This window comes from Leptodactylus fuscus, chromosome 1 (assembly GCF_031893055.1).
Source record: "Leptodactylus fuscus isolate aLepFus1 chromosome 1, aLepFus1.hap2, whole genome shotgun sequence".
Taxonomy (NCBI): Eukaryota; Metazoa; Chordata; class Amphibia; order Anura; family Leptodactylidae; genus Leptodactylus; species Leptodactylus fuscus.
The window spans coordinates 88,208,224-88,229,665 of NC_134265.1; the positions used below are offsets into that span (position 1 = coordinate 88,208,224).

Genomic DNA, 21,442 nt, shown 5'->3' on the forward strand with positions numbered 1-21,442 from the left:
ACATGCTCCAATCACTTCCATGGGAGTTCTAAGAACAGCAGAGCAAGTAGGCATGCTGGGAGTTGTGGTTTTACAACAGCCGGAGTGCTGAAGGTTGCTGACCCCTGGGATAGGTGATAAACATGTGATCACTGAGGACCCTCAGAGGTGCGGCAATGGAGAGTCTGAATGAAGTGACTGCCCTACCTTTTAATGTCTACGGGACTGATGGAAACAGCGAAGTACATCAGTGGGGCTCCCATATGATCAGACGTCATTCACTTGCCCTCTGTGCACAAGTGTTTTGCTTAGTTTTTTTTTTCCTGTTAAGATTTTGCTCATTCATTTCACTGCAGATGGTTAAAGTCTTACAAGCTAATAAGAGGCTGCAGCTTAGTGTGCTTACTGAAGTCTTGACTAATGGAACATTGCATTTAATAATCATCTGACCACGTCATCTAATAGCTCATTGTGATGTATTTTAGGGCCTATTGATGATTTTGGTGACATGATGTGTACAAGAATAATAATGTCAGCGGCTTAGTGTTGTGTATGCTCGCTTTTTGTTCTTACCTGAGAAGCCCAAGGCAAAGTTTTAAGGGAGTTGTCCAAGTTATTTATTAAACTGGGGATTCTTAAGAAAAAAAGAAATAAAAGGTGATATTTACCAGCGTTCTCCTCTGATCTTCTCCACCAGAATTTGTGTACATGGGTACATCAGTGACACGTCTATACACAGTACATGACCATTGCAGCCGGTTATTGAGCCCAGCTGTCACCTGCTCATATATGACTAAAGCCAGTGCTTGGCTGCATTGGTCATGAGCTGTATAGACAGATCACATATAAAGTCAATATGCAGCTGTGCTACTAGAAGCAATTGGGTGGAAAATGCCTAAATATCATTTTTGTTTTCAAATAATCCTTAGTACTGGCCAATTTAATAGATAACATGGATAATCCTTTGACTTCATCCACATTGGTAAGTAAAAAAAAACTCTATAACCTTAATCCAAACTGTCTTAGACACTAATAAGAAAATCTAAGTAAAATTTTAAAGGGAACCTGTTAGAAAAAGTTCAATCTACAGGCAATGTGTTTTAGAGCTGGCAGATATAGAGCAGATTGCTATCTGGTTTGTTATAACCTCTTACATTAAAATCTCTGCTCTTTCTATGTTGAAGTCAAGGAAACGGCCCTATGGTGAATGAAAGCTCTGTATGCATATCGCCTCCTTGACTTCTCAACCTAGACCCGAAGATATACTGAATTATGTATCAATCTAGTCAGCTGCTTCAACCCTAATGTTCTGTACGACTGCTTCCTTTTATGGTTTTTTCCTCCATAGACAAGATTTTGTGTGGAACTGATTAAGAGATGGTTTTGCCTGTTATAAGTAACAGAGATAGTTTGGGTGTGTTGTCTAATGTGATTGATGGGGGAATATAGCAAATACCGTTTTCTGGTGTAATAGTCAGGTATGTACATTAAACAAGATTAACCATTCCTATACCCATCTAATGTGATGATTTTGTAGCTTGTATTTTGCACTGTAAAGGAGATCTGTATTGTGTGATGTTGTTTCTTCAGAAAAGAAAGATTTTCACAATGCACATGTCTAAAGAGGCTGACCCAACTGAAAATAAAAAGCTCAATCACCCATGGAAATCTTATTACTTAGTGCCCTGTAGATACAAGTAAAATAAAGCTTAATTGTATTTCGCTGCTTTTTGCTCCCCATTCTGTGTTGGAGTATGAGACTTGTTTCTGCAGTCCCATCATCCTCCTGTTTCCCTGCGCTGCTGCTGTCACTTCCTTCCAAGACATGTGACCTCTTATTGTTTGTATCAGGATGTCCGTGCTCACAAGGAGTAGTCACAAAGCCACAAGGAGTAGTCAAGTTTTCACTGATTCAGCCCTGATATGATGTGACTGTAATGTCGTCATACCTCAAAAAAAGCTGGAATCTAACATCATACTTCAACAATCATAAAATAGATTGTAGATTTAATAAGGGGGGGGGGATTGTTTCCACTGCCGTTTGCTACATGGGGCCTTAGGGTAGCTGCACATGACCAAGTTCTACCTGGTGTGTATGTTAAGCAGAGTTACCGACTCGAACTTCATGCTGGGAGCAGGACTCCTAGCAGTATAGTTATCTATGATGCTAGGAGTTCCTGCCTCCCAGTGCCATACTGTCCTGTATGTTGCTGGGAGGTAGGGACTTCTACCAAAGATAACTAGGATGCTAGGATTTAAAAAGAGAGTAAAAAAACAAAAATCAAAAACCTGTAGCGCCACAGGAGTACTGAAGCTCACAGTATCATAACTCAGCATGGTGCTGTAGATTTAAGTTCAGATTAGCCATGGTGAAGCCAGGAAATATGGCAGACATGTACCATAGCTCTCTGCCACATACCAAGTGTGAACTGGGCCCTTAAAAGTAATTCAGAATGCATAATGGTTACAGGAGATCTATCATTAGAATCCCATTTTAGGCTGAGACCCCACGGGCTGGAAACGCTGCGATTTGGTCACGGCGTTTTACAGTTCTTGCAAAGTGGATGGGATTCATGTGAATTCCATGACCACTTTGCGGAAAAAAATTGCAGCACGGACATGCTGCAATTTCCAAAACAGTCGCGGTTTTGAAAATCGCTGCATTTCAATTATATCTACAGAAACGCCAGCGGCTTTCCCATAGATATAATTGTAACAGAAAGTCCAGAGGAAAACTCTAAAATTTCTGTTCAAAGCGCTGCGGGAAGAACCGCAATATGTTCACACAGTGGTTGTTCCCGCTGCGCTTCAGCGCGGCGGTTCTAGCCCGTGGGGCCTTAAGCAAGGCTATTCTTCCCCTACCTTTAGATGTCTTCTCCGTGCCGCCGTTCCTTAGATATCCCGATTTTTGTCTATATGCTAATTTGTTTTCTCACAGCACTAGGCCATCCCCAGTGCTGCAAGAAAACTATCCAGCGCTACTGCCTTCTTGTTCGCCTCCTGTGCCTCTTCTTCCTTGTCACTTCTTCAAAAAGCGCCGACTGCATATGTCCGTCGCCATTTTCCTGTGTCCAAACAGGAAAGAAGAGGTAGTGAACAAGAATAAGGCAGTGCTGGATAATTTTCACACAACACGGGAGACGCCCCCAGTGCTGCAAGAAATCTAATTAGCATATGGACGAAAACCGGGATATCTAAGGAACGGCGGCACGGAGAAGACATCTAAAGGCTGAAACTACCAAGATTCTTGTCCAAGCCCTCATAATCTCCCGCTTAGACTACTGCAACACCCTTCTCCATGGACTCCCAGCAAACACCCTCACCCCCCCACTCCAGTCCACCTTAAACTGTGCTGCTCGTTTAATTCACCTCCCCCCCATCTTCATCGGCTGCTCCCCTCTGCCAGTCCCTCCACTGGCTACCTATAGCCCAGCGAATTGAGTTCATGCTACTAACGATAACATACAAAGCCATCCACAACCTGGCCCCTCAATATATCTCGGACCTAATCTCCCGCTACCTGCCCACACTTAACCTCAGATCCTCCAATGACCTACTACTCCGCTCTGCTCTCATCCTCTCCTCACACAACCGTCTCCAAGATTTCTCCCATGCATCTCCCATACTCTGGAACTCCCTACCAAGATACATAAGACTGACCCCCACAATCACAGGCTTCAAAAAGGCCCTGAAGACTCACCTATTCAGGAAGGCCTACAACCTCCAATAACACTAGCACCACACCACCATCTATACAATTTCCCCCTCTCCTTCTGTCTCTCCCCCCTTCCCCCATAAATTGTAAGCCCTCTACCCCATTGTGCCAGTCGGTCACTGTTAGTATTATAGCTACCTGTATATTCTGTGTATTGTATGTAAACCCCCAAATGTAAAGCACCATGGAATTAATGGTGCTATATAAATAAATAATAATACTAATAATAATAAAGGCTATTCCGATGTGGGTTTAGCTTAAAACGGGATTCTAATGGTAGAATCCCTTTAAATGATAGCAGAGAAATGAGGAGGGACAGTTTCAACGTTAACATGTGAAACCCTGGTGTTTCCAAACTAGAGCCTACTGCTGTATTTGGTATGTAAAAATCACATCAGATCTCCTGCCAACTCAATCAGACAGAATTCATAATGGGTGATGTCACTGGATTCTGTTGCCAGTCTTCTAACATGTAACTATATTAGCTTAGCATATAAGTAAAGACCACGTTACACAGGCCAACATTTTGGAAGCACTATTCTTAGGACTGGTAGGATGGACTCCAATAACTGGTCTGTGTTAGGGCCCATAATAAGGCATATGCTATTTTTCTACACCAATAAAAATGAGAAACGCTGATCAAAAACACAAAACTATTTAAGTTGAGTAAAAATGCAGATGTGTAATAGCACACTTAAGGTACAAACAAGAAAATGCTTATTAGTTGAGTAACTACATCTTTTATACGGCATAAAATTGCTTGACGGCCGGCAGGACATCTCCAATGTACACAGTATGAGCTGCTGACAGGTGCAGATTGTATGATGATGAACATTTATCCCCATGTAAATCCAGCAAGTGATAAGGAATATTAGTTACTGATGTCAGCCCATATAAAAAGGCACTTGGCAAGTCTCCTGTAGAGGGGTTGCTGCTATGAAAAAATATGGTGTAATAAGCAATTCTCACAGTCACTATGTGAGGCAAACGTGGCCGCCGTACCATAGGAGTTCCCATTGCTTTACATCAGAATACCCCTTTGAATATCGTTTCTTTAGATACACATTTTACAATTCAGTTTATTTCTGCAGCAAGCCTTTGTTAGACAACCTAATAGTCATCTCCAGGGGACCATCCAGTAACAACATTGTACCCAAATGTTCTTGCAACAGCAAACATTCAGTCTCTGTTCCAAAAATAGAACAACCCATGTATGTTATTTCTAAATAGTTTTTGTTCTGTCCTTGGGAAACCTTGACCACGCATCTGTCAAGTTGCCACATCCCACTCTAAGCTTCTGCAGCAATCATGTCTCGAGTGACCTGGAATGCAGCTATAAGCGAACTAAGCTGAATCTTCTCACTGGTTCCAGAAGCCAATCTGTACCTGAAAGAGAAAGGAAGCTGCTTACTAATGCAAAACACTGCTCAGAACATTGCTGTGTGAACATACCTTAAAGAGCCTAATATATGGCCAGAGATCGCCCTGACTAACTGTGCTGCCAAACTGCAGATGACATCTTTTATCCATAGACATCGAGCCGTGTAGATCAGGGATTACAGCCAAATGGGGAGTGTGTAATAGGACAAATCAAACAAGTGCCAATTGATATGTTTATCATCAATCTGCTCTCATCCTAGCCAGGGTTGGGTTGTGAAATACAACCTTAAAAGGGGTTTCCAGGACCTGAGGGCAATTGGAAGAGGAGCAGTTACCCATACACTGTCCCGATCAGGTATTTCTGTCTAGAAGCAGCCCTGTTCCTATTCAAAAGGAGTGGGAGCAGGGCTGTAGTTCCAGGCACTGCCACTACACTTTAGGGGTCAGAAACTGTGCAGAGCTCCATACACTGTAGCATGGTACCTAGAAATACATCCCCGCACCCATTCACTTTGAAAATGAGCAGGGCTGCTTCTGGCCATATACATAAGATATGGCTTCTAGTGGCTGAAAAAGCTGATCAGGATAGGGACCAGGTATCAGACGCAGATTGATCTCTACATTTCACTGCAGGGCCCAGTTACCACTAAAAGGGAGAAAATTAATTTGCTTAACCCCTTAAGGACACAGCCCAAAATTGCCTTAAGGACCAGGCCTCTTTTTTTAAAAACTGACGTGCCACTTTAAATGGCAATAACTTTGAGACGCTTTAACTTACACAAGTGATTTTCAGATTGTTTTTTCGTAACACATTATACTTCATGTTAGTGGTAAATATTGATCAATATTTTTGTATTTACTTATAAAAAAAAAAAATAGGAAATTTGATGGAAATTTGGAAAAAATTGCAATTTTCAAAATGTGAAATTCTCTGCTTTTCAGGCACCCACCCAAATACATGAATAAATATTATCTACCATATCTCTGCTATATATTGGCCTCCTCTTTTGATTGTCTTTTAATTTATTTTGGATGTTACAAGGCTTACAAGTGTAACAGCGATTTTCCAGATTTACAAGAAAATTCTCCAAACCAATTTTTTAGGGACGACTTCAGTTCTAAAAGGAATTATAAAGACCAATATAATAGAACCCCTCCCCAAATCACCCCATTTTCAAAACTACACCCCTCAAATTATTCAAAACAGCATTTGGGATGCTTGCTAACCCTTTAAGCATTTCATAAGAATAAACATAATATGGAGGTGAAATTTATACATTTCATTTTTTTTTTTTTCACTAATACATTCATTTAGACTAGAGATGAGTGAGTACTGTTCGGATCAGCCGATCCGAACAGCACGCTCACATAGAAATGAATGGACGTAGCCGGCACGTGGGGGGTTAAGCGGCCGGCCGCCGTCAAAGCGGAAGTACCAGGTGCATCCATTCATTTCTATGGAGCGTGCTGTTCGAATCGGCTGATCCGAACAGTACTCGCTCATCTCTAATTTAGACCTAAAATTAACACATTCACAAAGGGTTAAATGAGATAATACATCTCACAGTTTGTTATACAATTTCTCCGGAGCACGGAGATACCCCACATGTGGGTGTAAACTGATTTTTGGGCAGATGGCAGTGCACGGAAGGGAAGGAGCGACACTGGATGTTTGAAGAGCAGATTTTGCTGGAATAGTTTTCAGGCACCATGTCTCATTTGCAGAGCCCTTAGAGTACCAAAACAATGGAAACCCCATTTTGGAAACTACACCCCTCACAGAATTTGTCAAATGATATAGTGAGCATTTTGACCCTATATCCGTTTCACAGATTTTACTATCATTGGGATGTGTAAGCGAAAAATTACTGAAATGTCCCTTTATCCCCAAAGTTTTCAGTTTCACAAGGGGTTAAAGGAGAAAAAGCCCCCCACAGTTTGTTAAACAATTGCTCATGAACGTGACGATACCCCTTATGTGGTTATAATCTGCTGTATGGGAACATGGTGGGGCTTGGAATTGAAAGAGCACTATTTGGCTTTTGGAGATTTATATGTTTGGAATCTGGATGCCATGTCATGTTTGTCATAAGCCTCTACGGTACCAGAAAAGTGGAATTCCCAAAGAGTTACCCATTTTGAAAACTGCGCCCCTGAAAGAATTTACCAGTGGGTGTAGTGAGCATTAGTATTGCAGGCGGGAATGAACAGCGGATGGTGAAGAGGGAATATATAAGCGGTCCAGAGGACATTGCAAACACCTATTCCCTACTATATCCCAGTAGCTCCTATGATTTGGGGGGGTCACTTCTGGTGTCTTCCCTTGTAAACTGTAAATTTGGGTTGTCCCCTGATATACACTCACACAGCTTATATATTCCCTTCCTGCCGCAGCCAGTTGCGTTCTAATGATTTGGTGATTTGGGGGGTTTTGTCTTCACATTGCTAGATGCTATATTTTTCTTAATTTTCTGGTGACGTGGCCATATATGGGCTTGTTGTTTGCGGGATGAGAAGCATTTTGTAATGACACAATTTTTGGGTGCCTACAACTTATAGAATACATTTTATTAACTCTTTCGTGGTGGATTAAAAAAAAAAAACCCAGCAATTCTGGCATAGCTTTTTACCTTTTCATTTTTTTTCGCCATGCAGTGTACAGTATAAGTAACATGTTATCTTTATTCTGCGGGTCGGTACGGTTACGGCAATACCTTATTTATACTATATTTTTATACGTTAGTTATTCTGCAGAACAAAAACACATTTACGGGACATAAATCAATGATTTTTGCATCGCCATCTTCTGAGATGTGTAATGTTTTTATTTTTCGGTTCAAAGAGTTAGTTGATGGCTTATTTTTTTGCGGGACAACCTGTGCTTTTCATTGGTACTGTTTTGGGGGATGTATGACTTTTTGATCACTTTTTTTAGCATTTTTTGTAAGGCAAAATATGTAAAAAAAACTTTATTTCCGGTGGTTTTTTTTCCCCTGACGTTCACCGAGCAGGTTACATATTGTTTCACTTTTATTGTACAAGTTATTATGGACGCGGCAAAACCAATTATGTATTGTTTTTATTAATATTTTGGGTTTTTTTATGTAATTCATTTTGCATAGAAAAGGGAGATTTTGGGGCTTTATAACTTAATTTTTTATTATTAATTTATTTTTTTTTTTACACACATTTTTTTAAAACTTTTTTTTTTTTGTCCTATAAGAAAACTAGAACTAGCAATCAGAGAGGATCGCTGGTTCTATACTAACTATAGACTTGCAATAAACGTGTATTGCAGTCTATAGAGGAAGCTAGCTATGCAGACGCATAGACTAGCTTCCTCTCGTCCCGGCAGGATCAACCAGGTAACAGGGGGTCTTAGCAGCCTGGGGGTCACTGGGCAGACCCCAGGCTACAATTTCTAGATGCTGGTACCCCCGATCTCGCCGCGGGGCGTGCAGTCAGCAAGAAAACGAAACCATTTGCATGCCGGCGTCATCTTTGACGTCGGCATGCAAGGGGGTAAACCCTCTATCGGAGCTCGCGCCGATGGAGGATTAAGGAGCAGCGTGTTAGCTGTAAGTTACAGCTAACACGGGTTCCTGATGCCGCTGCCGGCATCCACTATAGCCGGCAAACACTTAAGGTGCCGTGATCGCTATTGATCATGGCACCTTAAGGGTTAAACAGCAGGGATCGGTGCAATCACCGTCCCTGCTGTTACAGCGGGAGCCTGGCTGTCAGATACAGCCAGTCTCCCATGGTGATCGCACGGGCTCTGCTTCTGAGCCCATGCAATCTCCATCACGTACATGCACGTGGGAACTAACCACATTCCCTGACGTGGATGTACGTGAAATTGTGCTAAGGGGTTAAAGCTCTATTGTATACAGCTTGCATAGTGTTGTGGTCTACTGGGTCTCCAGAAGTACATTTCTCCTGCCACTACTTGATCTCTGGACTCCCAGGGATCTGGGGAATATACAAATCTGTTTTCCAGGATGTAATTGGGAAAACCTCTTTATGCTGCCTCTAGGACAGCCCCCTAAGGTTTAGTTCACACGGAGGGCGTACAGGCGGATTTTGTCCATATTCTGACGTGGGAAACTGTGTCAGAATATGGACAAAAACCGCCTGCCATGACTTCTGACAGTCATAGCACTCTGGTCCGGCGTAGGCCCAAATGAATGGGTCTAGTCCGGGGCGTGCTTCCGCAAGGCAGACGCCACGGCTGAATCAGCCGCAGATTCCTCCAAAAGAAAGGGCAATCTACAATTTCAGCTCGCTTCTTTTTTCCACTAGTGGCATGTTGCCGCTAGCGGAAAAAAGAACGCTAGCGGTCTAGACCACCATTGTAAGGGGGGCGGATTATGACGTGAATTCCGCACCATAATCCGCCCCCACTTTGACCGTGTGTACGGGCCCTTAAACATCAGGCATGGCTTTTTCAGACAGCCTTATACCATATGGGATTATTGCCAAACTAGTATATCTATTCCAAAAGGAACAGACTCCCAACTGTGGACAACACTATTTCGATCTGGTTGGATCTCCTCAGCACAGCATAAGGAAACTAGTTTGGCTGGGGGGGGGGGGTTTGTCCTAGAGGCAGCAAATAGAGGTTTTCCTAATTACATCCTGGAAAACAGATTTGCATATTCCCCAGAATCCCCCAGTGGAGCATCAATGGCTTGTAAGTCTCCATACGCCTGTAAAGGTGGCCTTAATGGCACTCTCCTTTAGGAGTTCTCTTAGTCACTTATACCCTACCCTGTTTATGAAGCTTTTTAAAACTGATACCACCCATATATAGGACAGGACATAAAATTTGAGATCACCAGGACCCCCATAGACCAGCTGTTTCCCTGTTGTGGTGCAAGTTGCAGTGTTCACTTGCTGTACAATTGTTGTGCATACTACAGCAGTTGTCTCATACAAATCTATGGAACAACCACTACAATATTCCATATTAGCGCTAACACGAGCACAGCAAGTGAGAACTGCAATATGCGCCAATATGGGGAAGCCGCTGACCTACAAGGATTCTGGCCCTCCTCCAACCCTCCTGGTGATTTAAAATCGATGTCATATGCTATGGATGGGACATCTGCTTTGAAATGCTGGATAACCCATTTCATAATTCCCTAAAATTCAATCCTTGATGAAGTACTACAGTATGTCACTTTGCATGGTGCAAGATACTTACTCTATGTCAGCCATCTTTGTTAACAAATGTATTCGAATAGATGGTGGAAAATCCACTGTAAAATATAAAGGAAAAAAAACATTAGATACAATAGATTTTCATCGCATATCCACTAAAGCATATAAAAGACCGCCACTCCCTTCCCCTGAGAACCCATTAGTACGAGTGTAAGTGACTGGCAAGCATGTCCTAAGCGCTTTGCAGTGGAGTGGGACAATTTTCCCTTTTCACTTTCAATGTTTTCTTCCCTGCCTTCCAAAAGCCAACTTTATATTTTTCTGTCCAAACAGTCCCATGCAGAAGCGCTGTAGTACCATTACAGTTCCATACGATGTATTGCACAATAGATTACAATATATATTTGTGCCTTGAGTTTTGTTTTTACACCATGTACTGTGTAGTAATATTTACTTTTTAACTGTATCTTGTGGGTCAGTAGGATTCCTGCCTTTTTTTTTTTTCTTATGCTTAATACTGTAAAATATATAAAAGATTAGAGTATTTCAGGACTATTATATTGATTGCTTTTGCCTCTTCACTGCTTACCAAGCAGATCGCCGTACACTGTATAGTGGCTGTGCTTTATAGCTTACTCCAATTCATTTGAATGGGGCTGAGCTGCTGCATTGCAGACTGTTTTCTTCTTCTTTTTTTTTTTTTTTTATGTAGATTGTGAGCCCCATATAGGGATCACAATGAACATTTTTTTAATCCTGTTAGTATGTCTTTGTAGAATGGGAGAAAATCCACACAAACACGGGGAGAACATACAAACTCCTTGCAGATGATGTTCCTTGCGGGAATCGAACCCAGGACTCCAGTGCTGCAAGGCTCTCAGTGCTAACCACTGAGCCACTGTGTTGCCCCTGCAGCATGACTTAGTGACCAAAGGTTATGATGTTACAGGCCTGAGAAGAGAAGCACAGAGGAAGTCAATATTACATTCCTATACTTATCCCAATGAAGCAGAAATTCCGCAGAGGAAACCTCTGCAAACTCTATGGAAAAAGCTGCATCAAGAACAGCAAATATGTTGCTGCTGCGGTTTTTCCCACAGCGCTTTTTTGCCTTAACCTAAAAATGCTGAGCTTCTCCATATTAGACACTTGTAACTTTTCATTTCTTTTAACGGTGCTGTATGAGGGTTTATATTTTTCGAGGTGATCTGTAATATAATGTGATACCCATTTGTATTGTATATCACTTTTTGATTTTTTTTTATTTAAATTTTTTTTAGGGAGGTAAGTTGAACAAAAACAGAAATTCTGTCCTTTTGTATTTTTTCCCTTGAGCATAAATCACTTGAGATAAAACAATGTAATAGTTTAGTACTTTGAGTATATATGGATTTACAGACAACAGCAAGAATTTATGTTTTTATTACATATTAATATTTTTATTACATTTGTTTACATATTTTATAATTTTTAGGGGGAATTTTTAGAAAAAAACACACCTTTTTTTTGCCCTCCATTTTTGCATTTTTAAAGTCTTGTCTGGGGGTTTGATCCAATATATTTCTTCACTGCAGAATACTGTAGTTTTACCGATCAGTTACCTCCAGCGGTACGCACAAAGGCTGAAAGAACCAATGCTCTGGAAATAGAAGCAGATAGTCTGTGCTGAATAGACAGAGCTTCTCATCTATAATCTGATGAGTGAAAAGTTGGTTGGATGCTAAAAGATCCCCAGAACCATTAGTGTGTGCCTGCCAAAAATGCCCCCCATAAGCAAAAGAATTTTCTTGACAACTTATGCATGCCAGATTTTCTTTTGCACTTGAGATCGAAGCAGGATCTGTCGCATGATGAACACCAGTGGATCCATTGGGGGGTTCCCCTGAAGTTTTTTTTCATAATGGGGTACTTGGCTTGGAAAAGTTGAGAAACACAGTTGTACTACACACTGCCTGCAGCAACGTGCAATAGAATTACTTTGGGAGCCGTCAACAGGCTCATGGCTGCCATGACAAACAATTGGTGCCCCATTGTGAAATTTCTTCGACACCATTTGATGGGAAGCAGTCGCCACCTCTTAAGACAGTAGATGTCACTACTGCTACCGATGGCAGCATCTATGGAACTAACCATCTGTGGTGAATGTTATGGCTGATCATGGTCCTTAGTGGTAGCTGTATAACAGTATAGAGTGGATTCCACTCCCAAGTACACTTCATGCACATCTGTGAAGATGAGGACTTGTCAATCTACAAAACAAGTCCGTTTTAGTAAAAAACTGCAGTGTCACACTTTTCTTTAGAACTCTATGATGTACCGTTTTTGTTACCTCTTTAGGAGTAAATTAACAAATGACAATCTACAATTTTAACGTACAAAATCTGTGCAGACTGTCGTGGAATGTTAACACTCAATTGTGACTTCATTCAGTCTAGGAGGAATAGGAGTAACAGCAGAACACAGAATTAGGAGAAACATGCCCAAACTGTTCCTCCCTTCCCATACGGAAGTTGTTGGGTTTTTTTTTAGAAATTTGTGCAATGTCATATTGTCCCTCCCCCCCATAATATAAAATCACTAGTTCAACAAATAGACAACAGTTTATGTATCGGCTTTGTGTGTAGCTCCCCCTGGTGGCCAATTTAGGACTTCTCACACCATTCAGGTAGATAATTAACTTTATACAGTTGCTGTAGGAACCATTCCGAGATAGGGGAAAATCACCAGAGAAACCAGTTACAAACAGATGGCACTTGACTGAGGAGCGAGTCCCCACTGCTTATTTCCCCTCTCCAGCACAGCACAACAAGGATATCAGGTATGCTCTTTGCACCAGCTGGACCCAGGAGAAACACACAGACGTCATTCTCTGCCTCATGGGAAATGGAAAACAACTCACCTTGGCAAAGCCTATATCAAAGAAGTTCTATTGTAGTGATAATCTTCAAAATACAAGACTTAAGCACACAAGCCCCAGACGTAATATCTCTAGGATGTAATACCATAAAAATGTGTATCTATATACATAAAATACACTGATGACGTTTTATACTAAAAAAAACCAAACCCCAAACATCTGGTATCAGCAGGTACCAATGTTTTTAATTACCAAATATATGATAAAAATTGAAAAAGTTATTAAAGGGGTTTTCTTAGGCTTCAAGTGATGATGACCTATCCTTAGGTCAATTGAAGAACTGCGATGGTCTGACACTCAGGACCCCTGCAGATCAGCTGACTGAAGCAGCACAACCTGAGCTCCGTTTCGCGGTCCATGTGGCGGAAGGTTCATCAGTTACATGGGTTGGTTGCAGCTCAGTCCCATTCAAGTCAATGAACTGAGCGATGATACCAAGCACAATTACACACAGATGTAGAGTACTGTACTTCCTGCAGTGCTCATGCAAAAGCTGCAGCCACTCCAAACAGCTGATCGGTCAGGGCACAGGTGTCAGACCACTGACAATCTTTAATTGATGATCCTAATAAGTCAATTAAGTCCTGAAAAACACAGTGGATAGGTCATCAATATCAAAAATCTGTTTGGGTCTGGAAAACCCCTTTTAAGCTAAGAGCCACAGGGCATCTCGCAGCAAAAAAAAAGCGGGAAAAACCGCGGCAGCAATGCATCACTGTTTTTCCTGCAGTGCTTTAGACAGAAAGTTTGCAGAGGTTTCCTCTGTGGACTTTCTGTTTCAATTATACCTATGGGGAAACCACCGGCATTTCCGTAGGTATAATTGACATGCTGTGATTTCCAAAACCGTGCAGGTTTAGAAAATCATGACGTGTTTGCACCATGGTTTTTACCCCAAAGTGGACAAATTGCAGAGTTTACGTCCCGAGGGATTCCAGCGTTAGGCTAAGGCCCCACGGGCCGTATCCGCAGCACTAAAGCGCTGTGGGAAGAACCACTGCATGAACGCATTGCAGTTCTTTCCGCAGCGCTTTGAAGAGAAAGTTCACAGAGTTTTCCGTTGCGGACTTTCTCTTAACATTATATCTACGGGAAAGCCGCCGACGTTTCTGTAGATTTAATTGACATGCTGCAATTTGCAAAGCCGCAACGGCTTTGCAAATTGCAGCGTGTCCGCGCTGCGATCTTTTCCGCAAAGTAGGGATGTGATTCGCATGAATCCCATCCACTTTGCCTGCACTGTACAACGTCACGATTTTTCCCGCAGCACCTCCAGTCCGTGGGGCCCCGGCTTTAAACAGGACCTTTCACAACCTCCACCAACTCCAACTCAGGATCACATCCCATTTCCTGCTTCTGCCTGATACCACCCACCTGATTGCACTTTTTGCTCATGAACGGTGGGGGCAAGAGGAAAAATTCCAACTGAGCCAGAATCAGTGGAGAGGAGCCTATTAAATAATAATACACCCTGGTTTCAGTGCAAGTGGAGAGAGGTCCTCTTTAAAGCATGCCTAACCTTTAAACAGACTTTGCATAGATTCTCTGGTAAGAGATTACTAGGTTCATGATATCCACTTACACAATTGATTTAAAGTTTAATGAAAAGTTAGTGACCATTTCTTGATGGAAGACACTGACATTTATATAGTATAATATCATTTAGCGAGTGTTATGTACCTCTGTGTACATAGATATGCACTTCAGTGAGAATATCGTGAAGAGCCAGGCCTTTCAAGGTCTTCAGTGCCATGATTTCTGCAGACAATACTTTAAGGAGTCTCACATTTTGAAAAGGAAAAAAGAGGCTACAGAATTCACTTAGCAGCAGACAGTGGAGCTAATAAAATAGAGATGTTGTAAGGCTGTAATTAAGTTTAATGGACATTTACTACAATATACGATGTATAGCAGAAGTGGATTTCCCATCACTGAACAGATAAACTGGCAAAGCAAATGATTCCTGTGATTTAGATCTTCAGACTGAGGCCGCAAGTTGCAGAAAAGCTGCATTACTTTGTTGCACATTTAGCTGCTTCTTTGAGCCAAAGTCAAGAATAGCTACAAAAAGAACAGAAAATATAAAAAGGAATCACTATACTTCACGTATAGATAAACAAGGGAAAGGGGGAAACAACAGCCCACTCACGGTACGTGTGACCTCCAGAATCCAAAACATTGCTTGTGATTGAATCAACCAGTGAATGGAAATACAGCTCCCTCGGCTTGAAGCAAAATGTAGACCATGGACAATATCCAGCAAAGCGATGATTCCATAAAACGTAGCTTTTATTTTGTCAAACTGACATCATAAAACGAAAATGAAAATAAAAACTAAGTTTTATGGAATCATCGCTTTGCTGGATATGGTCTATGGTCAGCACTTTACTTCTCCCACTCCTGGCTTTTCGCGCATGTGACTTCAAGCCTTAGGTTAAGGCCCCATGTAGCAGAACGCATTTTTAAAAAAATTTCTGCAGTGTTTTTATGGAGCTAAATATTCCTCTGCATCTTCTCTCCCCCTATTAATTCTATAAGGAAAAATATTGCGATTCCGCAGCTAAAGTTAACGTCACTTTCCACAATATGTGGATGAGATTAAGTAAAATTTCATTCATTTGCTGATATTAAACACAAAATAAAAACAAAACACACTGATTTTCCACAATATGAGGCCTTAGCCTAATTCACTTTACTGTTCTGAAATAGAATGGCTCTATAAACTGTGCCCGGCATTGCAAGTTCCCCTGGGGGCCTAGCATCCCAACATCCCTGAAACAGTGACAATGACAACAACCTGTCATACCCATCAGGACAACCCTTGTCCATAACCTTTGTACAAGCAGAAAAAAAAGGATACGCTTATAAGCTGTGGTGAAATCCTTGTTGAGCATCCAATCCAGAATGTTGGCGATATCTGCTTTCAGGGGATGACCAGTGCAGGTGTAAACTGTATCCTCTGTCACTTTTCCATAAGCCATATTCGTACTCTGCATAATACAGACAAACATGATAAGTTCATGAAAATGATTAAACATGCAGAATGTGTATTTTGTACAGTAAGGGTCCATTCAGGCATCGGAAAACAGAGCAATTTAAGGCTGTTATCTACCTCGGAAAACTCTACACTTTCCTTCTCTCTGCGGCACAATACTAAGGGAGCGTTCACACTACCGTCAGTGTCCGACAGCTAGTGTCCACTGCTAATGTCCGTGCAAAACCTACATGTCGGGTTTTGCTGTCCGCTTGAAAAGTTGGACATCTTTGGGAACGGACAGTTAAGGACACCCACGGACAGTAAAAGAACGCACCTGATGTCCATTTAAATCAATGCAAAATGTCACGGACATTAGACACAAGATTTTGCACGGACATTAGCAGCGGACACTCGCTGTCGGACAATGACGGTAGTATAAACGCCCCCTAATTGAGCACAATGCTTTTTTTTTTTTTTTTTTACCGTCCTGCTTCGATCTCTGTCTTCCAATGAAAACCAGAATCAGGGTAGATGTTGGAATCTGCTGCAAAATCAGCTGCAGATTCCGCTGTGTGAATAGGGCCTTAGTCTAAAATATCTTAAAATTTGTATTTTATAATTATTTAATAAAATATAAAAAGGAGCCAGAGCTTTGCTTCACACATTTAAAATACATTTTGCATGAATATATACGGATATAGCAATGGTGTTAGCACATATCATTTTGCATATGCAAAGTACATAAGAAAAACACAATTAAGCCAATGGAAAGAGACTATTTTAATACAAAATCAGATGCTAAATCTCTTTAAGGGTGCATTCACACAGAGGAAAATGATGAGGAATTTGGTGTGGACTTTCAGCGCTGAAAAAAAAGCAACCCCATTGACTCTAGCAGAAAAAGGATCCCATTGAAGTCAATGGGAGGTTTTTTTTTTCAGCGCTGAAATTCCACACCAAATTCCTCATCATTTTCCTCCGTGTATTTCGCGGCGTTTTACAGTCAAGGCAAAGTGAATAGGATTCTAGGGAAATCACAGCAGGAAAATCGCAGCAGGTCAAATTATACCTATACAAACGCCAGCGGTTTCTCCATAAGTATAATTGAAACAAAGTCCACAGAGGAAACCTCTGCAAACTTTCTGCCTAAAGCGCTGTGGGAAGAACCGCAATGTGTTGCTGCCTCAGTTTTTCCCGCAGTGCTTTTTTGCTTTCCAAAGCTTAAAATTTACTTGATTGATGGGGATCCAAGTACAGGAACTCCCGCAGATCAGAAAGATGGACATCCCATGTCACTTGTTGAAATGGAATGGCTATTAAGCAATTATGTTGTATAAGGCTGTTGGATGGACACATCAAATTTCTCTTCAATTTCTGCCATGTGAACATTCCCTAAATCATTGAAAAACCCTTAAGGAACTTAAGGCCCGATTCACATAAGTGTTTGGGATTTTGTACAGGGAGTTCGCTTAGGGACCCTCCCGAACAGAAACCTATCTGCGTAAAAAAACGGTTACCTAAGGAAACTCAGGGACCCCATAGACTATAATGGGGTCAGTGTGGTTCCGCACAAAAAATGTGGAGTGAAAAGTGCTGCTTGTGGGACTTTTCTCTTTGCATATTTCATGCGGATAAGAGAACGGAATGGCCTGAATGCAGATGGGAACCGAGCCTAACCGACACCTAGCTGAACATGGCGCCAATATGCCTCAGTGCACATTGACACTTCATGCCTTAGAGATAGAAGCACACATCGTGTAGGAGGGAACTGAACACTTCTGCTTTCAGGTCGATAGATAATAGTTTACTACAAGAAAGTTATTACATGAACACAATAACACTTAGGGTGCATTCACACTGAGTATACGCCAGCTTATTCTGAACGTAAAACACGTTCAGAATCAGCGGCGTATAAAGCAGTTCCCATTCATTTCGGCATGAGCAGAGCTAGCCGTACACGCGGGCACTTCCCATTCACTTCAATGGGAGTGCTCGTAGTGAAAAAAGCAGCCCATTCATTTCTAGGGGGAGCGCTCGTATGCCATCTCCCATAGAAATGAATGGGAACTGCTTTATACACCGCTGATTCTGAACGTGTTTTACGTTCAGAATAAGCTGGCGTATACTCAGTGTGAATGCACCCTTATATCATAAAGGTGAATTCGGGCATCCATATTACAGTAACAAGTTTTGTGTAGACATTTGGTCTAATGACCTAAGTTGACAATAAGTTATATATATCTAGGATACTGTTAGTGTGAGTCAATAGTATAGCAGTCAGGTCAGGACTCCTGGTGTAACAAAGATACACAATTGTTGCAGTATTACTCTTATCTGATAGCTCATACACAGAAAGCATGCAGGAAGAACTGACAGGATTGTCTGTGTGTTTACTACTGACGTACTGCTTACTAATCCGCAGGTTTATCACTCCTGAAGCTGGGCTCTACAAGATATATTTTATGTTGCTTACATTAAGTTTTATCTATCCCCTTTTGTAGCTAACCAGGCAGAAATGTCCACCTCATGACAGTTCAAGTGAACACGGAAGCAGGAAATCTCCTGGGAATTTTACCTTCATTCTAGCAGAGGAAAACATGGGCTCAGTCATAACTGCTTATGAAAATAATGAGAATACAGAGCAAACATGGAAGTGCAATATGAATCATTTCCTTTAACAATTTGCTCCTTTTTTTACATCTGTATTTTGTTATCCATATGATTTTGTTAATCTCCAAATAAAACACAACTTTGCAAAAAAAAAAAAAAAAAGTAGAAGGTGAATGCACGAAACTTCGTAATATATCTCACTAAAGATAAAATGCTTTTTTCTCTACTTATATTATTTTCTTCCTTGACCCCCTTTAGCCAGTCATATCACTAATAGATTCTGTCACCTGTACTCTGCCTCACACATAGAAGTCTATGAAGACGGGAGGGTAGGCTGAAAGCTATAGTCACACGACAGTGAATAATGGCTGTGAGACGTGAATTTTTTTTTTTCAATTTTTTTTTTTTTTTTTTTTGTTAATTGACATCGCATGGCAGCATTAAATTCAATTCAAGTGAATTGGGGCTATTCACACGACCGTTATTTTGACAGTTCAAGATGGAAGTTTGGCATCTCGGTTGTGTGAATGTAGCCCAAGAGCAGTAGCAACAGCTGCAATCTCAGAATCTACCATCAAACTAATCCCCCCTCCCCAACACCTTTGTTAGAAATAACTCTATAAACAGCCTGATAAATAGGAAGATAAACATTTTTCTTTAATCAATTACTGTATATACTCGAGTATAAGCCGACCTGAATATAAGCCGAGACCCCTAATTTTGACCACAAAAAACTGGGAAAACGTATTGACTCGAGTATAAGCCAAGGGGGGAGATCCACCATTGCAGATAAAAAGTCTGGCCATGTGCATTACAGCTTAGTAACTTCATGTGCCTCATAGTAATAGCAGTTAACCCCATCATGTCCCTCACATTAACCCCCTGTGTGCCTCACATAAGAGTTACTGATATGTGGGGCATATGGAGGTAATAATTATAATAACATGCTCTTCAAAATTTAAAAATACTGACTTCTAAGGGGCAAAAAGAATTATTCAGGGAATATGCTGTGTGTACTTACACAAAACAAACAAACAAATGTGAATAAAATTAATGTAATGTGTGGGAAACATTTTAAATGAAAAAAACAAAAAAGTACAGAATTCTGAATCTGTAATAAGCAATTGTGAAGGAGCCCTTAAGAAAAAGTTGAGTGAGAGAATATTAAAACACACAAGACTTTGAAGTTGACTGCCTGATGTCGGGATATCTTATTGCATGTACCTTGGCAGAGCTTCCAATAAATAGGTCTTCAGTAAGTTTCCTAGATGTCTTCATGTCTTACCTGTAATATATTAAGAGCTCTCCGCATATCTCCACTAGACAGGGTCACCAAGGCCTTCATGCCATCTGGAGCAATATCCACACTGTTTAAAAAGGAAAAAAGGTGGATGATAAACATTTGTGTCTATTTGTTTATCAAATTTGAAGAACCCTTCAGACGATATTACATACTTTTCCTGTTGAACAACATACTCCAGTCTGGGCACCATCATTTCTGAGCTCAGGGGACCAAAGCGAAACCTTGTGCAACGGGACTGTAAAGCCGGGATGATCTTTGACAAGTAATTGCAAATCATACAAAATCTAGTGTTTTCTGTGAACTTCTCAATCACTAAGGGGAAGAAAAAGAAATGGGTATTAAAATTACATTTGGTTACGTCACCATGGATGCACACATTTTACCATTTTTACATTTCTAAAATAATAAGCTTGCTTTATTCTGTAGGTCGCCAGGAACAAGAAGATGGGGCTGGGAGAATATGACCCAATCCAAAAGCACGATCATAGAACATTTTACCTCAATTACAATTAATGAACCATTTTAGGACAATCCCCCTTTTACATGCCATGCCACTGAATTATGGTTATGCACAGGTCAGCAAATCCTTCAGACAATGGCTGTGTAAAGATAGGAGGGTAAGGATGTGAAATTGGCAGGTTTACATAAATTAATTGAGCTGACTTTTGGTTTTTGGTAATTCTGTAAAAAAAAAACAAAAAAAAAACTGCCCAACCCTACATACCAAGAATGAATGTCTTTTTGGGTTTTCTTTAGCACAATAAAACATGTTTTATGGACATTTTTGTGTCAGAGCTTTCTTGGAGTCTAAGGGAATCAAGAAAAGGTTGTGTAGCCTGTAGGCAGCAAGTTATAGAGCAGGAGGAGCTGAGCAAATTGATATATGGTTTATGGAAAATTGATTCAGTCTAAACTGTCATTTCTTCCTATGCACAGAAGGAGTAACTGAGTCTAGTGAAGTGTCCTAACAATGACTGACAGTCACCTCCCTCCATTGATTTAGTTCCCGATGAAGTAATCTTTGCCAGGAATGTAAAGAAAATGAGTTCGTTCACTAATCATTAATGAGCTAAACATCACTAACTCGAACCACTTTGGGGAATATATCATTTAGTTTTAAAAAAAAATTTAATAAAAAATACCAGCAATATCACCATTGCTTTGCTTTCTTGTTTACTGTACAACTGTGGTGGTACACAGTATATATTTCAATACTTTTTATAGGAAAAAAAAAAAAAACACAAAACTTTATTCAACTCATTTACGGAAATAAAAAAAACCATCACCACATTTTTCTTTTCTTTAATTTCCCCCTAGGTCGCTTACATCAACATGCAATCTATTCGACCATGTGCCTCTTTGACAGAAGGACAGGACACATTCTTCAGCTAACATCTT

General features: G+C 40.8%; 1 protein-coding gene across 1 annotated transcript in view; it reads right to left on the reverse strand.

The window, feature by feature from the left end:
• Positions 1–4,375: 4,375 nt before the first annotated feature.
• RFC5 (replication factor C subunit 5) overlaps positions 4,376–21,442 on the reverse strand; it is a 28,066-nt gene continuing 10,999 nt past the window's right edge. Inside the window, exons 6-11 of the mRNA XM_075273801.1 lie at positions 20,197–20,356; positions 20,027–20,108; positions 16,015–16,144; positions 14,835–14,912; positions 10,281–10,335; positions 4,376–5,080 (exon numbers count right to left, since the gene is read on the reverse strand). Coding sequence (XP_075129902.1) covers positions 4,984–5,080; positions 10,281–10,335; positions 14,835–14,912; positions 16,015–16,144; positions 20,027–20,108; positions 20,197–20,356 — 602 coding nt within the window. The 3' untranslated portion in view covers positions 4,376–4,983. The remainder of the gene's footprint in view (positions 5,081–10,280; positions 10,336–14,834; positions 14,913–16,014; positions 16,145–20,026; positions 20,109–20,196; positions 20,357–21,442) is intronic.